This window comes from Marmota flaviventris, chromosome 4 (assembly GCF_047511675.1).
Source record: "Marmota flaviventris isolate mMarFla1 chromosome 4, mMarFla1.hap1, whole genome shotgun sequence".
Lineage (NCBI taxonomy): Eukaryota > Metazoa > Chordata > Mammalia > Rodentia > Sciuridae > Marmota > Marmota flaviventris.
The window spans coordinates 126513034-126536903 of record NC_092501.1 but is presented as its reverse complement, the minus strand read 5'-3'; the positions used below and the strand labels follow the sequence as shown (position 1 = coordinate 126536903).

The window sequence follows — 23870 nt, the reverse complement described above, 5'->3', positions numbered from 1 at the left end:
TTCAGGTAAAATAATAAAGCACTTATTCTATTTATTTAGAATGTATGCCACATTTGCTCCCTTCAAAATTCAAGAGGATTAAAAAATTAAACCATCAAAAAAATAAGGAATTTAAAATTAAGAATTAAAATTACCACAGTAAGACAATCTTTCCATATCTCAAGTGAGTAAATGTTGTGAAAGATGATCTTCAACGTTTTTGTGAGGGTGGGGCAGGAAGAATGATGATGTCACTTGTTATTGGGAACACAAAGTTTTCTCAGAATTTTATTTTTTGGGGATACTGTGGATTGAACCCAGAGGGGCTTAACCACTGAGCCAAATCCCCATCCCCTTTTTAATTTTTATTTTGAAACAGGGTCTTGCTAATTTGCTTGGGATCTCAGTTGCTTAGGGCCTTGCTTAGTTGCTGAAGCTGGCCTGGAACATGCCAACTCCTGCAGGAACTATTTCATAGAGTGATGTGAGAAATAGGTGATGGACAGCTGGCATACTATGTGTTTGCTCTACAATTGTTAGGAACAATTTTGATGAAAAAATAAAAACTTTTTTCCAGACAACACTTATTACAGTAATGTGGATAGAAATTTAGTGCCTTGGTAACTCTCTGTGCTGAAACTAAAACCTAGTTGGGGAAAGAGATGAACCAAAAACCCATTTTGGGAATTGAGCTTTGACCATGTTTGAGACTTCCACCTACTCACTTCCCATTCAGTTCTTGAACAGACCTCGTAGGATGTCTGAAAGTTATGTAAATTGGAGGTGATGATTTATTTCAGAGATAATGTCATAAAAAATTTTAGAACTTCTTTGACAAAAGAGAAACACATTATTTTTATGGATTGCTTTTGGGATACAATTAGTGTGTATGTGTGGAATATTCTCGGGAGCATTCAGTTACCTGGAATTTTGAGTGAAGTGTGGGATTATCAGCCTTCTGGTGGGTATCTATCGTGGAACTAAGATCTGGATCTCTAAAGAATTTGAAGGGCTTTGAAGGTGGAACCTTGCTGAGGTGTGTGAGTGTTGTGTGTGTGTTGTTGTTGTTGCTGTTTGTACCAGGGATTGAACTCAGAGGCACTCAACCACATCCCCAGCCCCCTTTTTTATATATATATATAAATTTATTTTTATATATATATTTATATTTATATATATATATAAATTTTGAGATAGGGTCTTGCTAAGTGACTCAAGACCTCAGGTTGTTGAGGCTGGGTTTGAACTTGCAAGCCTCCCAGCCTCAACCTCCCAAGCCACTGGAATTACAAGCATGTACCACCATGCCTATTGACCTCACCAGTTCTTGAGAGAAGAGGATCCAGTCGGCCGCTGGCTGGGCAATGATTGGGCTGTGGTTTAGATGAGCTAGTGCTGCTGTGAGTGGAGAGAATACAACTCTTGGGGAAGGTTGTAAAGAGGGTGTGCAATAGGGGCCTATGGAGAATAGAGAAGAAGGAAACCCAGTTAGTTACCTGGGATGTGGCAGGAAAGAAACTGTCAGAATTGGAAGGGAGGCTATCAGTACAGACAGGGATCTGAACTGGGAGGAAACTGACAGTTAATTTATGCAGGTTCTTTCTTCTGTGCCCAGAAGCTTCCTTGAATGGCCTGTCCATTTCTGACCACCCAGCATTCACACATGTGGGAATCTGTCTCCCTTCCTTCTGCAAGCTCTAGACAGGACCCACCTGGGCTCTACCTGACCCTGTGCTTCACCATCTGTGTGACCAGCTGGGACGACCCCTTGCAGTACCAGGATGCTTGCTTCTGTACAGGTACCCTATATGAATAACTTGTCAGAACTCTCCAGGATACCTATAAACCTCAAAGTGGGTGCATATTCTGGGGGAGCCTTAGTATTCTTAGAGGAACTCCTGGTGCTGTGCCTGGGACAAGGGTCTTGGCAAATTGAGCAAAATCTAGACCCTTGGAGAGACAGTGCTTAACAGCATCCCATTATGTTTAATGGGATGTTTATGTTATGTTTATGTTATGTTATGTTATGTTTATGTTATGTTTATTCTTTCCCTGCTTCTTTTACATGTATTTGTCTTTAACTCAGTGTCCACTGAGAACTACAAATATCTGTAATTCCATTTGCTCTGTATGAAGTGGGAGGCAAGGATTTAGAGCTAATGGTGATGACAACAGGCACCTCTGTCATGATAATGGAATGAATTTAGGTGGAATCTAAATACAGGGACATTTTGAAATTTAACAGAAGAAATACCGTTTATCGTTTTGGGTCTTTTTCTTGGTGCATTGCCAAACAGAAAAGGAAAATTAAAGTGGAAAGTCCCAATTAGGCAATTCTTTCTATGATGCATGATGTTACAGAGAAATGCCCTTGTCTGAAGCTATTTCAAGGACTATCTATTTTTGCACTTTCTGGGTGAAGAGAATGTTCAGTTGAGGTCAGTGGAGATCTGGTGCCCTGGCAGAGATTTCCAATTAGATAATGACTTTTTGCAACTCTCTCTGTATCTGGTCTAGGCCTTATGGAGACTATCGATCGGCTTCTTGAGCCAAATTTTGCATTACTATAAATCACTTGGGTACTACTTGCATTTTAGTACCTCACTCAAATTAAAAGTGTATGACAAAAGCAAGAGTGACCCAGGAATCACAAAGAACAGTTAGTGTGCATTTCTTTTTAGTACAAAAAAATTTATACCACCCATAAGCTATATGAAATTGAGCTACAGAAAAGTAAAAGAAGGAAATAAAACTATTATCTATTATTTTTATAGTTTTGCATAAACCTGTGGTTCTTATTAAACCTTTTGTAATTATGGTAAGTGGTTTGTCTGAGTCCTGAGGAATATGCCAGTTGGCTCCATAAAGTTTCAACTTAAGGGAAATGTCATCACAATAGTATTCTGGAGGCACCTCTAGCTTCTGCAGCATGTTCTACTATCAGCTTTTTTGTTTGAAACACAGTAAAAATTTAACAGGCTTAGGTTTTTCCAGTGATCAGAAAAAGTCAGTGAGTTGCTTCCCAAATGGCATTGGGGGGAGGGGGAAACATTTCAAAGTTGATGTGGCATAATGAGTAGATCCTGATTCTTCTTGTGCTACAGGTGTCAGGAAACATCCTTTTCAATTTTCATGTATAGATGGGAAGAATTCTCTCAAGAGGGCCAGGTGATTCCAGTTCCCTGGGCTTGCATATTGTCTATAGGTCAGAAAAGGTCCATGAGTGAAGGGGATTTATGGCTGTTTCTTTTGAGCAAGAAGGACCAGGAGGGGAGGGAGCCATGGAGAGCATGAAATAATGTGGTTCTTTCTCTGCTGGCCTTCAATACTGCCTTCAATATTTTGTGATCTGGCATTGTGCCATTTGGGCTAGGCTGATGTTCTGGGCAATTTTGTGGGTTTCTTGGAAAGTTTTCCACTCCACAAAGAATCTTCTACTGCAGCTTCCATGATCATGTACTGCTTTCCTGCATTCAGTGGAATCTCTGATAGATCTTTTGGGGCTCAGAGAACAATACCCCTCAAATATGCTATTTTGTTGTTTTTCTTGCTGTTGTTCTTATTTGCATGCTGAATAATTTGATGGGTGGGGAAAGACTCCCTAGGATTTTCTTACCTGCATTATAACCAGACTGTAAAAATGGAACACAACTGTCTCCTCTCTCTTTTTTTGGCCATCATAAGCCAATAGCCTGTCTCTTCCATTACCATTTCTCTGAAAGTGTCCAGCATCGGTGCTTTGTTCTGGACCCTTCTCAGCACATAGTTTTCTTCCTCTGCTTCTCCTTTCCCTCCCTATAAAAGTCCTTTGTGCCCCCCAAGTTCCCCAAGATAGAGCTTTGAGAGGAATAGCCCTTCCATCTTCTCAGAGCCAGCCCTTGAATAAGACTGACTTCCTTCTCACCAACTCTTGTCTACTGAGTATTGGCTTTCAAACAGCGAATAGCCTGAACCTGGCATTGTGATCAGCTGTACCTATCATTCCCCACCCCTTTACCCTTGGTCCTTCTTTACTCACCCAATGACTGAATGCAGTTCCTAAGCCTTTCAGAGTGGTGCCCCAGAGGCAAAGGAGATTAGAGGTAACTGGCACAGCCTTGTGTCACTGGCGCTGTCATGATCTGGCATTATGCCACTGGGGCTTAATAGATGCTCTAGGCAATTTTGTGGGTTTCTTGGAGAGTCATATTACCCACTAGGAATATGCCACTTCAGTTCCCACCATCTGGGTGATGCTTACTTTAATTGCTACTTTCCACCCCCTCTCTTAAGCCCTGCTCCCCCAGCAGTAGATCCTGTTGCAGTCATTTGACCCCACTCCCAAGTACGGAGTAGAGCTCACCAAATAGAACCCTTTCACCAGACCCCCAGTCCCAATCCTCCCTTTGTCCACCTGCCTCAAAGGAAAACTCACACATCTTTTCCCCTGTCCATGGTCCTGTAATGAGCACCTGAACTGTTCTGCCTCCTTTCTCTACCTTTGATCAATAGCCAGTCTCTTCCCTTCCAGTTTTGAGAATCCCATTTTAGTATTTTGCTACAGATGCTAGCCAGTACCAATAAATAGCATTGTAATCTGAAAAGAAGTGATATCAAATACATTTGTAAGGTGCTTATATGTAAATGTTATATTGACCAAGATTCAGAGGCAGGCCAGGGTCTAGAAGGCGAGAGTGTTAGGACTGATTTAGTAATGTCTGCAGTGAGCTGAGCAATATGCTCATGTGAGGCTAGAAATCTGACATCCTGGTGGATGATGGAAGTATTAGTAAGAAGCTGGATTTGACATGGTGTTCCCAGGCTTTCCTGACTTGCTGATTTAAGATTTTTTCTTTTTTTAATTTTAGTGTATACAGAGGTACAAAAAAGGAAGCGAATCTGACTAGAAGTCACTGATTTTCCTGCCAGTATGTCATATAAATCAGTGTTGGTGAGGTCAGAGGACCTGGCTGCCTGACGCCCTCATGGTATGGATCATAGGCAAATCAGTTTGCTTAGCCTTTTTCCCAGTGCTGTGTACAAGCCTGACTGAATTTAAAAGGTAATTAAGAAAATATTCTGTATTAGAGTTAATCTGACTCTTCCCTGGTGTAGCTGATTAACATCTACATCAAACTATGTTTATTAGAAGATTTGGATGGATATAATTTTAAAAAATCAAAAGTGGCTAAGGCAAGCTCAGAATTTGATTTATTTCTCACGTAGAAGGTAGGCAATTCCAGGTCCTGTTGTGGTTTCATCGTGTCATTGGGACCTAGGCTCCTACTTTCTCTTTTCAAGATGAGCACATGACCCCAAAAGACTGCTGAAACTCTGTCTACATACTAGGCTGAAAGAAAGATCAAAGATCACAAAGGTCTTCTCTCAAATCAGTCATCTCTTCAACAGCCTTCCTGGAGTCTGACCTTACACTTTCATTCATATCTTACTGACCAGATCTGCAGCTTCAATGGAGCTTGGGAAAAGTAGGAACTCATACAAGGGGGGAAATTGTGCCTCCAAGTATTAACAAAATCAGGATTCTTCTCTTAAGGAGGAAAGAGAGAAAGAAAATGTTGTGGGTAAGAGCTCTGTGCCACACAGGTAATTTTAGACAAGCAATGACTTTAAAAGTCCTCCTTTCCATTGGCAGAAGAAAGTGCTTTGCAAAATTATAAAATATGTAGGCAATGTAACCTGGATGATATTGATATGTTGAACTGATGCAGCAATATACTATTTGATGTCAGATTAAGTGAATGAATAAAAAATATTCAAATCCTCATGTCTTTTCCTTCTAATAAAAACTTAAACATTGTGACCATGTATCTGAATGTATTTCACAAAATGAGAATATATAGTCTGGCATCTCATCGGAGTCTGACTAGATCAGAATATTTGAAATTGGGAAGTCATTTATGCAAGATATTATTGGAGTCACTTTCTGTTGTTTTGAGAATTTATTCAATCAAATGTACAAAAGGTGCTTGGTACATGCAAACCATGCAATAGAACATACCATATACATTAGCAGGATGGAAAATACCATAACCTATCGTTAAAAAAGGACCATCCATTAAAATGGAAATTCCATGAAGATAGGATTTTTTGTTGGTTTAGTTTACTGCAGTTACTAAAGCATTTAAGACAGTCTGGCATAGAATAGGAACTCAGTAAATATTTACTAACTGAATAAATTAATGAATTCTAGAAAATACTGACCTTCCTCTAGATTTTTTTTTTCGGGGGGAAATAAATCAATTTGAAAGATGTACATGTCTTATTTTAGAAAATAGATACGTTTCTGTTGGGCAGTATATTAATTCATATCCAACAACTTGAAGATGTCATGTGAAGGTTTATTTTGTAAAACAGAATCCTTTTTTATAAAGAAAATATCTTATTTTCTCTTTTTGTTTGTTTGGCAACTTTTGATTTTTTTTTAATATGTCACATTTGCATAAAGTAGCCTCAACCCCACCTCAGTACCCACTTGAGAATGGAATATGAATTAAAACCACATACAGTTTTGCAGTAGGAGTCCTATGAACTACCTTTTTTATGGCAATGTTATAGGCTTGGTGAACTGATGCACCAAACTTTTTTCATATTTCTTTCTCGCATAAAATTCCCATCAGGGGAATTATTCTAGAGGCCCCCCTTCCCTCATGCTCAGCACCCAATCTGCCAATTTTATATTCCAATAATTTCTCCTTACCACTATCATTGTGCCTTGTTAGAAACTTTAGCATCCTCTCTAAATTTCTTCTGGACATATCAGATTCATCTATTTAGAGTATATGTTTTAGTCAGCTTTTTTGCTGTTTGACCAAAAGACTCGAAAAGAACAATTAGAGGAGGAAAAGTTTATATGGGGCCTTATGATTTCAGAGGTCTCAGTCCATAAGAAGCCAGCTCCATTTAATGGGGCTCCAGGTGTGGCAGAACTTCATGGCAGAGAGTATGGCTGAGGAAAGCAGCTGCAGACATGGCACCAGGAAGGGGCGGGGGGCGGGGGGAGAGAGAGATAGAACACCAGCACTCCTCCCCACTACAAAAAATATACCCCTAAGACAGGCCCCCATGACCCACCTCTTCCAGCTACAACCTACCTGCCTACAGTTACCACTCAGTTAATCCCTATCAAGGGATTAATTCACTAATTAGGTTAAGGTTTTACTAACCCAATCAATTCATCTCTAAACCTTGTATGATCTCACACAGGAGCTTTTTAACAACATATCCATCATATTATTCTTCTCTTAATAACCTTTTTCTGACTCCTTAACAGCTGATGAATTCTTCATCATGTTGTATGAGAATCTTATGTCCCTGGCCATAGTTGTGTCCCTTTTTCTGTAGTTTTATCTTCTGTTAATTCTCTGCTGTACATTTACAACAGAAACACTTTTATCTGGTGGGAATAATATACTCTAGGAAGACTTCCTTGAGTGCCCAGAATTGGCTCTGTGTTGTGTATATGTGTGTTTATGGCATGATGGGCACACTTCTGTCATAGGACGTTCCCCATTGTAACTTTTCCAAAGGACCTAGCATGGTGCCAGGCATCTAGTAGATGTTCAGTGATCACTGGTGAACTGAACTAAGCCAACAAAATGTGATCTCTGGGGAACGCTAGTTGGAAAGTTTTATTCAATATGGTTATTTTTATGTTCTTTCTTCCACTGCAAATCAACTAATCTCTAGGTTTCTCCAGAGGTATGTCGCAAAAGGTCATTCTGAATGAACCTTTTGGATACTGGTCTTGGAGACCAAGAACGGTCCTCAGTGCCCTTTTGTTGAAGATTGAACACCTGAGAAATGCCAAGGCAACTGTAAAAAACAAGTTTTATTTAAGAAAGGGACAAAGACAGACTTCGCCAGAGAGAAGTGGGCCCAGAACTAGGTGCCTGTGAGGAAGAGGGTATCTTGCTATTTTCTAGGCTCCCAGACTCCCGCACCTTCTCTTTCTTCTCTGGATGTCGGGGACCAAAGGAGCAGCACAGCGGGTAATTGCTTGTACTGGGAAGTACAGGAGGTTGAGCTGGGAAGTGTGAACCAGAGCTTAGCCCTTAGCAACCCATTGTCTTTTCTTTGACAACCATCCCTCATCTTCTCAACCCTCATCATTCATTACCTTCTGCCTGCTGCCTCAGTTTGTTGAGGAATGTGACATTTCCTCTCCAGCTCAGGCCAGGCGGGGCGGCAGGCAGGTTGCTTTTTGGCAAAGAAAGCATGTGGAGAATCAGTACAGGGGACTCATTATGTAGAATTATTCTCTTAACCTTGTGTTCCCACCATCCTCATCTATTTGTCTCCTTATACTTTGATCCCACTACCCATATGTCACCAGCAACCATCTTCTGATCAGACGCATAGCATTTATTATTAGTGGAAAATAGAACTTGCTAATATGTTAGAAAAGAGTGGTGAGGTAGTCAAGATGAGTTGGCACTCTTGTGAATATACGGATTTCTGAGATTAATAGCATTCTCAACATTTGCATTGCTTAGTAGTCAACGTAATTCTATTGAAAATATAGAAGTGCTTAACTAAGCACAACTCAGAGAGAATAGAAAGAATCAATTCTGTCAATGCTCACTACATCCTTCCCCTTCCCCCCAAATGAAATGAAAACAACAAATGAAAAAGTCAGAGATCCTCAATGGACATTCAGTCATTTGGAAAGGTCATTGTGTTTATAATTTAAATAGAAAAAAATGGAGTTTATATCTAAAAATCTATTTAAAGAAACAAACCATAGTGCCCTGAAAAGCAACCATCACAGTGTAGGAAAAGGGAAAATTGGGATGGTACTGAGCAGACTCCAGTCCTGATATTTAAAATAAGAGCAACCATTCTGAGTCCCTGCTCTGTGACAAGTCTTGTACCAGGTGCTTTATCAGTCCTATAATGCTCTGAGGTACTTTGTGCAAATCATCTGGCCATTGGTTTGTTTTTTTTTTTTTTTTTAATTGGACGTGAGGGCCTTGATTCTGGGTTCTGGGAGGAGAAAGAATCAACTCCTATCCCCTTTCCTCTGTACCCTGTGGCAACTGCCCAGGTTGAATTGTCCACTTGCTCAAAGAACTCCATGTGTTAAAATGTGACCTTGGTTGAGGCTTTCCAACAGGGGGTCAACCCACAATACTGAGAAGTTTGGGAGGGATGGGGTACTAGTGGAGAAGAGGCAGGGGCCTGGAGAGATCATAGTCAGTACTACAGAATGGGCAGTTCCTGTGGCCCGCTTGTGCAAGCCGACTGCAGGCCTCAGCGCCTGAACTCCTGAGCTCACAGGACGATGCCTGGAGCCCTCATTGCTGCTGGGCCAGCCTGGGCTGGAGAAAGCTCTGGTGGCCTTGGTTGAGGATTGGTTCTTCCTCATCCCCACTCCATCTGTCATCTGTGGTAGACAAAGACACCATATAAAATCTTCAAATCATCTTTCTGGAGGTATAGTAGGTAAGACAATTTATGAGAGTCAGATTGTGAGAGTACAGACTCAGGATCAGGATGCATGAAGTCGGATATGTAAAAAGAAAGCGCTGTCTCAATGGGTGTGTTAGGGTTCAACCGCAAGGCCAGAGGGCTCCTCGAGGGTCACATATCCCTGTGGCGTGCAAGGGATATTGCAGAGTTCTTCTCTCTGAGATTCCAAGCATGAAAGGACAGTCCCTAGAAAAAAAGGTTTAAAAGGAGATAGCAATTTAGGATTAAGACAGAGAAATATTGAGTCTTAAAGGAAACATCCAGGAGCCATTGAAATGCAGAAAGAAACCCAGTTGTAAATCTTGAGGAACGGGCAATATGCCCTTGTAAAATGAGGAAAATACACAAGTGCAGGGAAACTGGCATGAAATTGTGCAGTTCTCACCCTGGTTCCACCTCCAGTCTGGCCCCTAACTATAGCCCTTCTATAAATTTAAGACCCCCAACCCAAGGAGGGGTCTCACTCTCAACATATCCCACATTCTCCCTTGAATATGTATCTACTTCCTAAAAAATACTCTGTCTATGCCTTTGTCTGGCTTATGCTGAAATTCTCTTCTGTCATGTATGCCAAGCACCCCTCTGGTCCTGGGTTGAATACTCCTTCCCCTCTGGGAACTCCTTGGACCCTTCTCCAGAGGCATCTCTTCTCTTGTGACAACACCACCCTGCCCCTCCATGCCTATCCACTGCTTGCCACCACAGTCAGCTGAGAATGCTGATTCCACGGAGAACCTGATGCTGACTGAGAGAACAAAGCAGGGAGACAGCAGAGTTGGCACCCAGTCTTCCAGAGCAAGACACTAAGTTCCATGGAGCTGTATGGAGCAAAACTTTGATCTTGAAATTATACTTTTTGAGAAAGTGCCAAAGCAATTATATCCATAATTATAACTCCCAAATAAGATGCAGACCATTGTTTTCACTGTAAACAGTCTGGATCCTACAGAAGTGAGTCCCCTGATGGCTGGATTATCATTATCATTTTAATTACACAAATGACGCTACACAGAGTGTTCCTGATTGTGTGGATGTCAACTCTCTTCAAACTAATGTAGTTCTGACCAAAATCTAAAGCAGTGTGCTTGTGGGGGAAAGAGAAAATAATTTCAAAAAGTATAATAATTATTATAGGAAGAGAAAGGCATAAGAATAGAAAAAATGTTTGCACAAAAAAAGTGATGAATTTGAACTGATAATCCAGATATTTTGAAATGTAGTTTAAAAAAAAAAAAACAGTGCAGTATTGGCATTAAATAGACAAGTTAATGGAACAGAATAGAAGGTAGAAAAAAAGACCTAACCATGCAATAATTTAATGTATTATAAATGTAGGTATCTCAAGTTGATGGTGTAAAAATTGAGTAGATAATGACTGAGGGCACAACTTCCCAAAATGCTAGAAAGACCAGAATGCATCACTATACTAAAAAATTCTGAGTGATTCAATGTTTAAAATGCAAAGTAAGTGAAATCCAGGTAAATATTTATGTAATCTAGGGAGTGAAGATGGAATTACTAAGTTTAGTAATAAAAACAAAAAACATAAAAAAAACAATAAATTTTATAGTTTAAAGTTTAAAATCTTCACATTAAAAAAAAAAATTCCACATCAAGCTGGGCATGGTGGCACATGCCTGTGATCCCAGCAACTCAGGAAGCTGAGACGAGAGGATTGCAAGTTCAAGACCAGACTCAGCACTAAGAAATAAAAAGTTAAAAGGACTGGGGATGTAACTCAGTGGTAAAGTGCCACTGGATTCAATCCCCAGAATCAAAAAAGTAAAGTTAATATTCCATTAGTTGTAAGCTGTACAAATAAATTGCATATGTTGCTTAATGGGATAATATGTAACTATAAAAATATAAGTAAAACTGGGTGTAGTGGTACACGCCTGTAATCCCAGAAGCTTGGGAGCCTGAGACAGGAGGGTCTTGCGTTCAAAGCCAGCCACAACAATGAGGAGGCACTGGGCAACTCAGTAAGACCCTGTCTCTAAATAAAAATACAATATAGGGCTGGGGTTGTGGCTCAGTGGATGAGTGCCCCTGAGTTCAATCCTCAGTACCCATCTCCCACAAAATATAAGCTAATAAGGTACTGATAAGGAACTACCTCAATGACATAATGTTGAATGGAAAGGTGCAGAGAGGAATATATGTTAGGATAACATTATATAAAGAGTAAATAAATACATTTATATATTAGCTTATATGTGCATAAGCTATCCTGAAAGAATACAAAAGAATTGATCTCAGTGGTTACCTCTGAGAGGGAAATAAAGGAAGAATTTGGGTTAAAGAAAGAATTTTTATGTTATGCTCTTTGACACATTTTGAATTATGTGATTATATTACCTAGTACATAATTTTCAAAACAGATATATTTGATAGACATCTTTTCATGTCAGGAGAAACAGCTATTTCTTTAGATGACTGAAAGATATTGCTGTGTGTGGATTTATCATATTTAACCAATTTTCTATTGATGAAAACTTAGATTGTTTTCAATTTTTCACCACATAAATAATCTTATTGTGAATATCCTTGCCTATAATGTTCAAGTATTTTTGAGAAGAAAATTCTTAGAATTGTTGTGATAAAAATACATTTAATTTTAGTTCCTAAAACTATTCAAGTATCTAATCTTTAAAGAGATCCTTTTCATTATTTGTTACAGCTTAGTCCATATTAAGGTTAGAAGTTTCTGGCAGTTCTGGATTTTAGGAGCCCCAAACACTTTTCCTTTCCCCAATTTTCAGTTCCAGGACTCTTCTATCTAATGAAGAATCTATTTCTTTTGTTTTGGGAGGGGCTAATTCTGCCTTTCCCTGTTCCTGAGATGTGCTTGTGACTCATGCCCAGCCAATCAGAGGGCTCTGTCTATGAAGCTATAAGGATTTGTTTATATGTGGTTATGTGTCCCACACTGAACCAATAAAAATTATCCCTAATATATTTTATGGTGACAGGTGGAATTAATAATGTGCTTTTCTCTGAGGTTCCTGAGATGCTAAGTACATGAACCTGGGATTATCAGCAGCAATCCTTTTTACCTGGTTATGAGGCAAACTTGGAAATGTTACAGGTTGATAGATGGATGAATGGAGCTAGATGATAGAAAAATAGATCATGCCTTGATTACACAGTTTGAGCTCCTGAATCAGCTGTACCTGCAGACACATGCACAAATGAATATATATATATATATATATATATATATATATATATATATATATATATATATATATATATATATATATATATATATATTTTTATTTAAACTGGTTCAAGTGGGTTTTAGTAATTTACAACTGAGATTCCTTGGTTAATAGCCTACCTCTTTTTGGTCATATACATTATAGTTATATTCCCCAGTGTGTGGCTTGTAATTTTATTTATGGTGGTCTTGGCCATATACTTAATTTTATTTTTTATTTTTATTTTTTAGATAGTAAATCTTATCATTGCAGTTTCAATTCCTGGTTAGAAAGATGCTTTTTATTCTGATTTTTTGAAGTCCCTATTTATTTCCTTATATTTTCAATAAGGATCTTTAGGTCTAAAATTGGAAATTAATTTTTGATGTGGTATACGGCAAGGCAATGTTTCTCTCACTCTGTCCCTCCTCCTCTCCCCCTGCCTCCCTCTCCTCCCCTCTTCCCACCTTCTCTTTCTCTCTCTGGTACTGGGAATTGAACCCAGGGGAACTCTATCACTAAGCCACATTCCCAGCTCTTTCTGTTTTTAATTCTGAGACAGGATCTTGCTAAGATGCCAAAGCTAACCTCAAACCTGTGATCTCCTGCTCGGCCTTCTGATTTGCTGGGATTACAGGTTTAGGCTACCAGGTCTGGCTATGCAATCTCATTTTAAAAGCAGTAATGCATGATATAAATTTGAGAACACACACCAACACATGTCAAAATTACTATCTCTAACTTTCACTTGGTGGTGGCATTACAAGGGGGACTCTATATTGAAATACACACTAGAAGTACTTCTGCAGAGGACACTGGGGATTGAACCCAGTGGCACTTTACCACTTAGCTACATCCTCAGCCTTCTTTATTTTCAATCTTGAGACAGGGTCTTGGTAAGTTTCTTAGGCCGTTTTTTAAGACAGGGCCTCACTAAGCTGATGAGGCTGGCCTGGAAATTGTAATCCTCCTGCCTCAGCCTCCTGAGTATCTAAGAATACAGGCATACACTAACATGCCTGGTTGTATATTATGATTTAATGAAATAATTTGTTATCATGCTAATATTTCCTTCTGGATTACATATGTGATATGGTATATATTTCTATTATAAGTAATATATATTGCTGGAGAATGCAGTTTGTACTTCTCAGGCAAAGTTTGCCTATTTCTACTTAAAATCAACTGAATTTCAAGGAATAGTGTATAGGTATTTTGATTTATTTAGTTCAATTGTCAAAAAAATGTTTTGCCTCATTATATTGCCTTTAATTTAAATATTATTCAATGATACACATAAACCTAACATACTGTGGATTTTCTGACATTCTCTAATGGTAAGATAGCTGTATAAATTTAGATCATAAATTTATGTCATAAAATTCAATGAACCATATTTTGTATTTAAGTTAACTGCACATAAAACACACATCATACATGAAACAATTCAATGCCATATAAAATTATTATATCAAAACACTTTCTAAACTTCCTCTTACCAAAAATTAATTCTTAAATCTTCAAGCTCTACCCTAGGTGTATGTTGCTTTGCAATGCAATTTGTGAGTTCTATTCTTTTTTTCTTGTCAGATTATCACTTAAGACCTTGGTAAATGTAGTGCTGACCTAGGGAATCGGGCTAATGGTCAGTATCTCAGCTTTCTGCAATGAAGTTCAAGGTAACCACTGGAAATTGTACCCGTTTTCTAAGAGCTTGGGAAATGAATTCAAACAACTAAAAACCAGTCTAGAATTCATCTTTTATTCCAAAAAGCAAACCACAATTGAGATGATCAGCACTGGACAGATTTCCAAAGAAATGCACACAAACATTGAGAATTTGGGTTGCATAACATTGAAGCCATCTGTAGCACAAACTTCAGTGATGTCTTCAAAATGCTACCTTTTCATTTACTGAGGATGCATTGAAAAATCAAATGCACCAAATCTTTTTGCAAAGCATAGGAGCATATTTCTTTTTATGGTAAACAGGCTATGGAAAGAAATTTTCTAAATCTTTATTGAAATTCAGAGGCCTTTACTAATCTTTTTTGAGTAAGATTATTCTGTAATGAGTTCCTACCAATCACAAACTTTCACAAGAAGTTAGATTACACAGAGAATTCATCTGAGAAGACACTTCTGTCAGAACCTGTACGCAAAGAGAGGAATGACTAAACATAAACTTTACCCTCCTTTACAGAGGGAATGATAAACCACTGTATTATCTTTCCTGTTCAATTTTAATATGTATTGTCATAAAGATCACCTTCACAAGCAAAACCGCTCTCCTTTATTTTCCTATAGCAGGAAAGAGAACACACATGAAACATGACAGGAAGCTCTGTTGCTCCAAAGATATTGTAGGATTGGATGATACGAAAACCTTCACCAAACTTGGGACCAAGGCACCATTCACACCTGGATGTGCTGAAATGGAGAAACATCAAGTGAACATGTAATAAATTTCTACCAAAGTAAAAACACTTGTTGCTTGGCAAGATCCAAAGTACTATAACATACAACCTTTCGCTTCATTGAGCTTATCCTCTAGAAGTGGCACTTACAATCAAGTGAAAAATTATATGCTGCAGGGTGCTATGGCCCATGCCTGTAGTCCCAGTGGCTTTGGAAGCTGAGACAGGAGGATCACAAATTTGAAGCCAGCCTCAGCAACTTAGTGGGACCTTAGGGAATTTAGCAAAACCCTGTCTCAAAATTAAATAAATAGGAGTGGGGATGTGGCTCAGTGGTTAAGCACCCCTGGTAAGGACAAAAAACTTAAATGTTAAAAGTGCCAAATAATGAAGTATACAATGTGTAACACAATATTACTTTTCTTAAACAAAAATATTATGTATAGTTTCTTAGACAACTCTCCATATTGATATATTTTGTTTTACTTCATTCTTACTAATAGCACATTTGATAGTTTGGGTAGACCACAATTTATTTTACCACTCTCTTTCTGATGCACATTTAAGCTGCAGTTACCATCCCTGTAACAGACTTGTGTTCACAGGTAACTACTTCCATAAGGCCGAATCCTTAAGATTTTTAAACTGTTGTTTTAAGGGATAAGTAACAAACTGTCAAATTGCTGTCCATGAAGCTTCCAGCGGTTTACAGTTACCACCAACAGTAGCCAACAGTTCTGTCTTCAGGCATGGAAAGTCAACACAATATCAATCTTTTAAAAGTTGATAAGACAGGTAAGTAAAAAAAAAACAAAAACAAAAACAAAAAAAAACATCTATTGTTGCTATTTCACATTTTGGTTCCTTGATTACCATGAGGTTAACATTCCTCTTAGTTATCTGCTATCTGTATCATTCATGAATTAACTGCATATTCCTATTACTCACTTTTTTCTGGGTTATAGCTTTACTAATTGATATGTGGAAGATATACATGTTTCAACTTTTTATAAGCATTGACATATCTTATTTCAGTCGATGACTTGTTTTTTTTAATTTCATTGATGGTATTTTGTATTTGTGAAAATCTCTCTCTTGGATCCAATTCATATACTTTGCTTTACTGTTTGCATTTCTGTGGTTTATTCAAGGTGTCTTTTCCTGTATGCCATGAAGATAAGTCTCCTGTACTTGCTTCCAAAAGCTTCAAGGTTTTGGTTTTCATACTTCAATTTTTAACACTATTGGAAATGATCTTCATAAATGATCTTTGTGAATGGTGGTGACATATGCCTAGCAGAAATCTAATTTTAAATATTTTTTTCTCTGAAAATGAGCAAATGTCTCAGCAACATTTATTGAAAAGCCTCTCCCTCTGGATCCACGGTGCCATTTTGTCAAATATTGAGTTTTCACATATGCATGAAAAAAAAATGACTGGGCTATGTTTTATTCTTCCACTACTAACTGTGTCCTTCCCTTTACCTAATACCAACCTGTTTTACTTTCTTTAACTTTTAATATAAAGTCTTGCAAGCCCCGTATGTTAGACTTCTTTTCCAGGTTTTCTCTGGCTACTTTGGAGCCTTCGCTTTTCCATGTAGAATCAGATCGTCAAGTTCCTGAACAAAATTCTATTAGGATTTTGACCAAAAATGCATTGGATTTATAGCTGTATTTGGGAATATCTGCTATATTTTTTGTATTGAATATATATCCCTCCCCTTACATTCAGACTTCTTTACTTTTTCATTGTTTAAATTGTTTTTCATAAATATCTTGCGCATATTTCACTTGATATATTCCCAGATACATTGTTTTTGCTATCATAAAAATATCTTTTAAAGATTTTCTTTCTATTTAATGTCTGCTTTTAGCTATATCTCCTTTTAAGCCCATTACTATTATTATCATTTCATAGATATTATGTTTGCTTACTTGTTTTTAAATTTCTGTTTTCACTATTCCTTCTTACATTTTGGACTTTGTTTTTGTAGTTGTTTTCCTTCTTTCTGATGCATATCCTTAAGGAAAATCTGTTGAGAGTAAATTCTCTGTTTTGTTTTCCTCCAAAAACACCATTCTTTGTCTTTCTTTTTTGAAAGGTAGTTTTGCCAGGCAGAATATAATATTTTTTCAGACACTGTTGTGCTGTTGCTGACAGTTCCTCAGCCATTACTTGTGGTTTTCTTCCAGCTGATTTTGGTTTCTTGTCTTTGTCTTTGGTGTTCTTTATTTTCACTATGAGGTACCTTTCTGAGCCAGTGCAGAGCTGTCTGTGAATTCACACCTTTCATTACTTCTGAGACTTTGCAGCCATCATCTCATCCAGTGAGGACTCTGCTATTCTGTTCTCACTTTCTGGCTCTCAAAGTCTATGTTAACTCCTTTCCTTCTTTACTTCCTGTCTCTGTCTTAACGTGATTTTTCTGCCTCTTTTTTCATATATGCATAACCTATTGTTTAACTCATGTACCAAGTTGATTTGAAGTATTACATTTTTAGTTTCTAGAATTTAGTTTCATTTAAAGTTTCTTTTCTATATTTTCCTGGCCATATTTGATAACCTCTTACTTATTAACTATGTTTAAAATTATATTTTATTTCTTGAAACATTTACATATTCTGTAAATAATACTAATATCTTAGATTCTTGAAGATTAGTATATGTTAGTTGTTTCTTCTGGTTTTTATTTTTGATGGTTTGTAAATTTCTTTAAATTATGAGATAATATTCATTGAACTTAAATTCCTGGAATCTTTGCTGTATAAATCGAGAATGTCCAATACATTGGTGGTTCATTGCTCTGGAACCATGTAGACCTTCTTTGGGTCTAGCTTTAATTCAGGAATCTCAGGTTCATGTTCCCAACCTTGTTGTGAATCTAAATTTTTACAAGTTGGATTTTACTTCTTTAAAACATTTTTCCCTTGGAGAATTTAAAAAAATTTTCTCATTTGCAATAAAATTTCATGTGCTTTGAAATTTCAATATATTAAAATTGAAAACTTCTTGGCTCTGTCCTTTTTTTATAGATAGATCTTTAACTATTTTTTTTTTACATTTCTTTAATGGTTGCTGTTAGCTTTGTATCACTCTAACAAAATGCCTGAGATATTCAACTTGTAAAAAGAGAAAAAGTTTGTTTTGGCTCACAGTTTTGGAGGTGCCTATTCATAATCAATTGGTCCCATTGCTTTGAATCTGTGGTGAGGCAACACATCGTGATGGGAACAAGCGGTGGAGTAAAATCACTCTCCTCCTGGCCAGGAAGCAAAGAGAAAGAAGATGGAACTGGACTCCAGAATCCCATCCAAAGGCATGTCTCCAATTACCTAGTCATTTCTTGGTGGGCCCTACCCTTTTAAGGTTCCACTACCTCTCAATGGAGGTACTGTCTTCAGGACCACACCATTAACACATGGTCCTCTAGAACATTCAGGATCCAAACTATAGCATCTGCCTTTTGTTGAGTCAATACTGGTAATTTAGACATTCCAGGGAAACTTAGGCATACAATAGTATTTATTAAATCAATAGTGCTGATGATTAATACTTAAGTAAAAATGTTTTCATGCTATCTGAAGGAAATAAGAAACAAGCTTAAGTGAGCTATAAGTATGTAGGGGTTTAAGAATTCTAGTCCTGAGATCAGGTAATGACTCTACAATTGGTCATTGATGCTGGAGGAGAGCAGTTGCTCTGTCCAGGTCTCTACCACAGTAAAGCAAACATTTTCCCTGGGTGGAGAATTTTTTTTTTTTAAAGAAACCACTTCTATGTACTTAGTAACTCATAGAAAGGATTTATGTAACAGCTGTGTACATACTGTCAATATACTTCAGCAATCCATTCTTTATATAACAACTTGAGAAAAATGGCACTAAATTCAGACTGTATTATTATCCCTGAAAAGCTGAAAGGGGCAATTTGAAGAATTGTGTGTATGCTTTTGTAGGTGATGTGCTGGTGTGTGTGTGTGTGTGTGTGATTTAGTAAAACTATTATTTGGCCCCTAATGAAGAAATTAAAATTTTTTTGTATTTGTAGATGGACAGAATGCCTTTATTTTATTTGTTTATTTTTATGTAGTGCTAAGGATCAAACCCAGTGCCTCACACATTAGACTCTGCCACTGAGCTATAGCCCCAGCCCTTAATGAAGACATTTCAGATACTAAAAGGTGTACTTTGGTCTGAAGTACTTCAGAATTTACTCACCATATCAGTAACTTTTGAACTTTTAGTGGGATCTTATCATAAGAACCAAGTAGATCATTTTTGACAATGAACAAAGCACACATGTGAGTAAGTTGTTGGGGACTATTGAAACAATTCTCGACCCATAAACTACGATGAGTGAAAGTATTCTCAAGCTGGATTTTTGTCAGGTTAAGCTTCAAAATTCCAGGTGGAAGAAAAAACAAGTAATTCCCATCAATAATTAGTTTGTCAAGTGATCTGTAAATAAAGATAATCTCATTTTAAAGATATTTATGCAATATTTATGCAATTTTGTCCCAGCGTTCTTAAAAACTGGCAACAAATTTAGTGGCAAGGAAAAAACACATGTGTATTTAAGTATTAAAATCAAGAGAATTTACATATGAAACAACTGAACTAATATATTTTTACACAAATAAGTACACTTTGTGTGCTCAGTTGGTGCCTGTATTTGGAAGGTCTTTGAATGGGGTCATCAGTGTGGAAAAAGAAATAATGTCCACAATCACAGGAAGACTAACAAACATTATATAATACAATATAAAAAGAACATACAGAAAAAAATGCTTTTATAGAAAATTGAACGTCAACATGTATTTTGTCATTCAATGGTAATAAAACCAGTGAAATTTATGCCATCAAAATGTACCACATGCTATGTTATGCTTTGACTTTTTCAACACCCAAGTCCCCTTAAGTCTTCACTGTGTCAGTTGCTTTCAATAATCCTTGGTCCTTTATTCAGAAAACCAGCATGACTGATTTTCTTATTTTCACTTGTCTCAGTAGTGTTTTCCACAGTCACTTATCTCCCTTCTAATTAGTGCTGGAAGCAGACAGAAAAGTATCTGTTCATGAGGGACACATAAAAATCGAAGTCAAAGGCCAACAAAATTTCATATGCATTAAAGGTGAACCGGCTGGAAAATGGAATTTAGGCAGTGAGTAAGGGGCTTCTAGGTTCTTATTGACAGTCTAGTCTCATATTGTGACCCTTACTAACAGTATTAAAATGTGTTTGAAGGTGGTATGTATTTAAAACAGAAAGAGGCTAAGAAGATAACAGAATTCTTTCAGTTTGACCTTGTGCCTCCCATGGTCTGGTACAGGTGAGCAAGACTCCAGGCTGTTTTGGTCCTGAAGGAGAGAACTAGCATGCTCACTTTTTCCTCTGCATCAAACGCAAGCCAACATGCCAGAAGCAGAGAGTCTGGCTATGGGCTGAATATTTATATCCCTCTTAATTCCTATGTTGAAATCTTTGTCCCCAAGGTGATGACATTTAGAGGTAGAATTTTTAGGAGGTGATTAGGTTGGAGTGGACAGCTCTCATAAGCAGGATAAAACAGGCTTCAGATGGCTCCTTCTATAATGGGAGGCAAGAGGGAGAAGGTGGCTGTGTACGTGACAGCACACCCTAGCCAGACACCAAATTTACTTGCATATTCATATTGGGTTTCTGGGCTTCCAGAACATGAGAAATGAGTTTCTGTTATATACAAGGTACCAAGCCTACAGGACATTGCTGTAGCAGCCCCTGCTGACAAGGACAAGTCCTGTGTGGACAACCAGAATGAGTGTGGCACATGCAAGGGAAAGGCCAGCAAATGTTCCCAGGACATCCATGGTGAGGACCCAGAAGTTTGGGTGCCCTCTTCCTATTTATGGGTTTTGGGGAGCTAAGCTGGCCAAACAATAATTGAAGCTGGAAGACCCCCACATCTAGTTTCGAAGCTGAGCACTCTGGGGGCAGAGGAGTCTCCTTGAGGCATGACTGACATTCCTGCTGTTCTGAGTGGTGACATTCTCAACTGCCACTGGGCAAGTAGAAGAGCTACCAGATGAGAAAAGCAGACACATTGCACAGGACAGTGGCCCTGAGGCAAGCACTCTCTGTGGAGAGACAGATAAGAAGTTGGGGTGGGAACAGGAAAAACAATGAGAGTCAAATGTGTGCACACTCAAACATCCAAATGCTTTCTTGAACCCAAATGCATGATTTGTGAAATAAAAGATTTAAGTGTATAAACAGAAGAACATGACCTTTGTGGAGATCCAAATCAGAAGCCAAGTAGAAGGCATGATTCAGAACAAAACAAAAGCATAAAGAAAAATCATGAGGAAAAACATAGGTGACACAGAAGATAGATCCAGTAGACTTAATATATAAATAATAGTCATTTCAGGAAGAGAAGTAGAAAAAGATGGAAGAGACAATCACTTAACATATTGTCTTAAAGAAGTGTGAGCTGGCTGATTAAGAGTTCCCTGAATCCAAGGAAAGACAGATTTACAAAAGAAAACTGATCCACTCTTAAGCATAACCTTATGGAATTGCTGAAGATCAGAGATGATGAGAAAACCTTAAGGCTTCTCAGATGAGAATAAGAGCCGCTTACAAAGTAAGAGTAAACTGGCATCAGGCACCTGGCCTGCCATGCTGGAAGATGGGGAGGAAATGCTGATGGAGAGGGAGGGCTGCAGAGCCAGATCTTCCACCACTGATGACGTCATTTGTTATCTTCAAGATTCAGAGAAAAAAGCTACTCACTGGAGAAAAGGTCTACAGGAACACTCTATCCCATCAACGACTTAAAACAGACATCTTTCCAGATTCAAGATGAGATGAAAGAAGAGACAAAGCAGCAGCAAGCCATGGATCTTGAAACATACAGTTAAAAATGAATGGAGATTGCCTGAAAATGTTGTGAGATTGAAATACTTGATAAATGTTCTGTAGACAGACAGACATAATGCAAAGGAAAATATCAATGGGAATCTGTGTCAAAAGTTTCTAAGCCATCTCCATAAAATCTAGAGTTAGATAAAAGGCAGGTAAGTTTTAAGGGAAAATAAAAATTTTTAAGTCTCAAATAGATGTCAAAGACAGCAGTGGGCAGACAGGCCATTATGTGGGGGCTTATGTAAAATATTAAGGAAAACATGTTTGATAATGAGTTTGGGGAAGGGATTAGAAAAGTATACTAAAACACCACAATTAACAAGGGAGGAATAAAAGAGAATAAATATTATGCTGAACAAACCAGAAGAAGAAGGAGAGGGAAAAGTAGGGAAAAGGAGAGGGGGGGAACAGGAAATAAATAGTAAATACAAAGTAAAGCAGAAAGCAAATAAATAAATAAATAAATACATCAGTCTTTAACAAATGTGGATGGGCAGAATTCTCCTATTAAAATTCAGGGATTGTCACATGGAAAATCAAATAATAGTATAAATATTGTAAAATTAGAAAAAATTATCTCCTTTGCCAAAGATCATACTCCTAGAGAACAAAAGGAAAGCCATCAGATCTAAGGAGAACTTGATTTACATTGCTTGATTTTAAGATAACATAAAGAAATACATAGTTTTTCTATGCTGGATAGAGCTAAAAATGGAAGTAAGAGAAGCATTATATTCACAGTAGCAACACAATTATAGAATACTTAAAAAAGCCTATTAAGAAAGATACAAAGTGGATCAGACAAGATCTGAAAATATAAAAAAATGTGTTTTAGAATGAAAAATTTTATTATCATCAAAAATATAAATTCTTCAAAATTTTGTGTAATCTCAAGGTGATGGACAACTAAAATGCCAACTTTGTGTTGATGTGTATTGAAAGAGAAGCTGGGAATTATATAAAATGATCTTAAAGGTTATCATCTAAAGAGAGTTAGTAAAGGTTATCTCTAAAGAGAGTTATTAAGAAATTATTATTGAAAAATAACAAAATAACCTTCCTATTTTTATTAGATTATTTTAAAGTAATAATCAAAATTGCATGATACTCATGCTAAGCAAAGTAAGCCAATCCCAAAAATCCAAAGGCTGAATGTTCTCTGATCCATAATGGGGGGGCATGTGAAAAATGGAGGAACTGTGAATGGGCAAAGGGGAAAGGACATGGGGGCAGGAAAAATGGTGGAGTGAGATAGACATCATTACCTTAGGTACGTGTATGACTGCACATATAGTGCGATGCTATATTGTGTACATCCAGAGAAATGAAAAGTTGTGGTGCAATTGTGTACAATGAATCAAAATGCATTCTATAGTCATATATACCTAATTAGAATAAATAAATTAAAATAAAAAATAAATTTTAAAAAATATGATACTGATATAGAAAGACACAGAAAAACTTCAGACTTTCTTTTTTATTAATGTGAGAACCAGAGTTTAATATTAAAACTACATTAAGTATTATGAGCATTTTATAATGTGTATTTCCTTATAAAGATGCAACAGATAAGAGCCGTTCTATGAATTTTGTAGCTCACATTTTTCATTGCTTGCTACTAAATAAATGAGAGGACTCAAATTTCTCCATCACAGTCGTTACCAAACATCTTTAAGGGAAACATGACTTTCTTTGTACTTACTAATCCCCAAATACCTGAGTTTCTGGATATCATTCGGAATAGAAGTAATTTCATTGTAGGAAATATCAAGTTCCTCAAGATGGGCCAAGGAAAATAACCTAAAACAGAGAAAACTAATTGTAAATATGACTATCTATTTGTCATAGTTGGGAATAAAAGAATCAAATATTTAAGTTCATAGGTGATAGTACAGAAGT

At 37.4% G+C, this 23870-nt stretch overlaps 1 protein-coding gene across 1 annotated transcript in view; it reads right to left on the bottom strand.

Annotated features, from left to right (window-relative positions):
- Positions 1 to 11805: 11805 nt before the first annotated feature.
- Positions 11806 to 23870, bottom strand: part of Lrrc63 (leucine rich repeat containing 63) — a 35739-nt gene continuing 23674 nt past the window's right edge. Inside the window, exons 6-9 of the mRNA XM_071611744.1 lie at positions 23688 to 23771; positions 19286 to 19525; positions 14911 to 15077; positions 11806 to 11882 (exon numbers count right to left, since the gene is read on the bottom strand). Of these exons, the coding sequence (XP_071467845.1) occupies positions 11806 to 11882; positions 14911 to 15077; positions 19286 to 19525; positions 23688 to 23771 (568 nt within the window). The remainder of the gene's footprint in view (positions 11883 to 14910; positions 15078 to 19285; positions 19526 to 23687; positions 23772 to 23870) is intronic.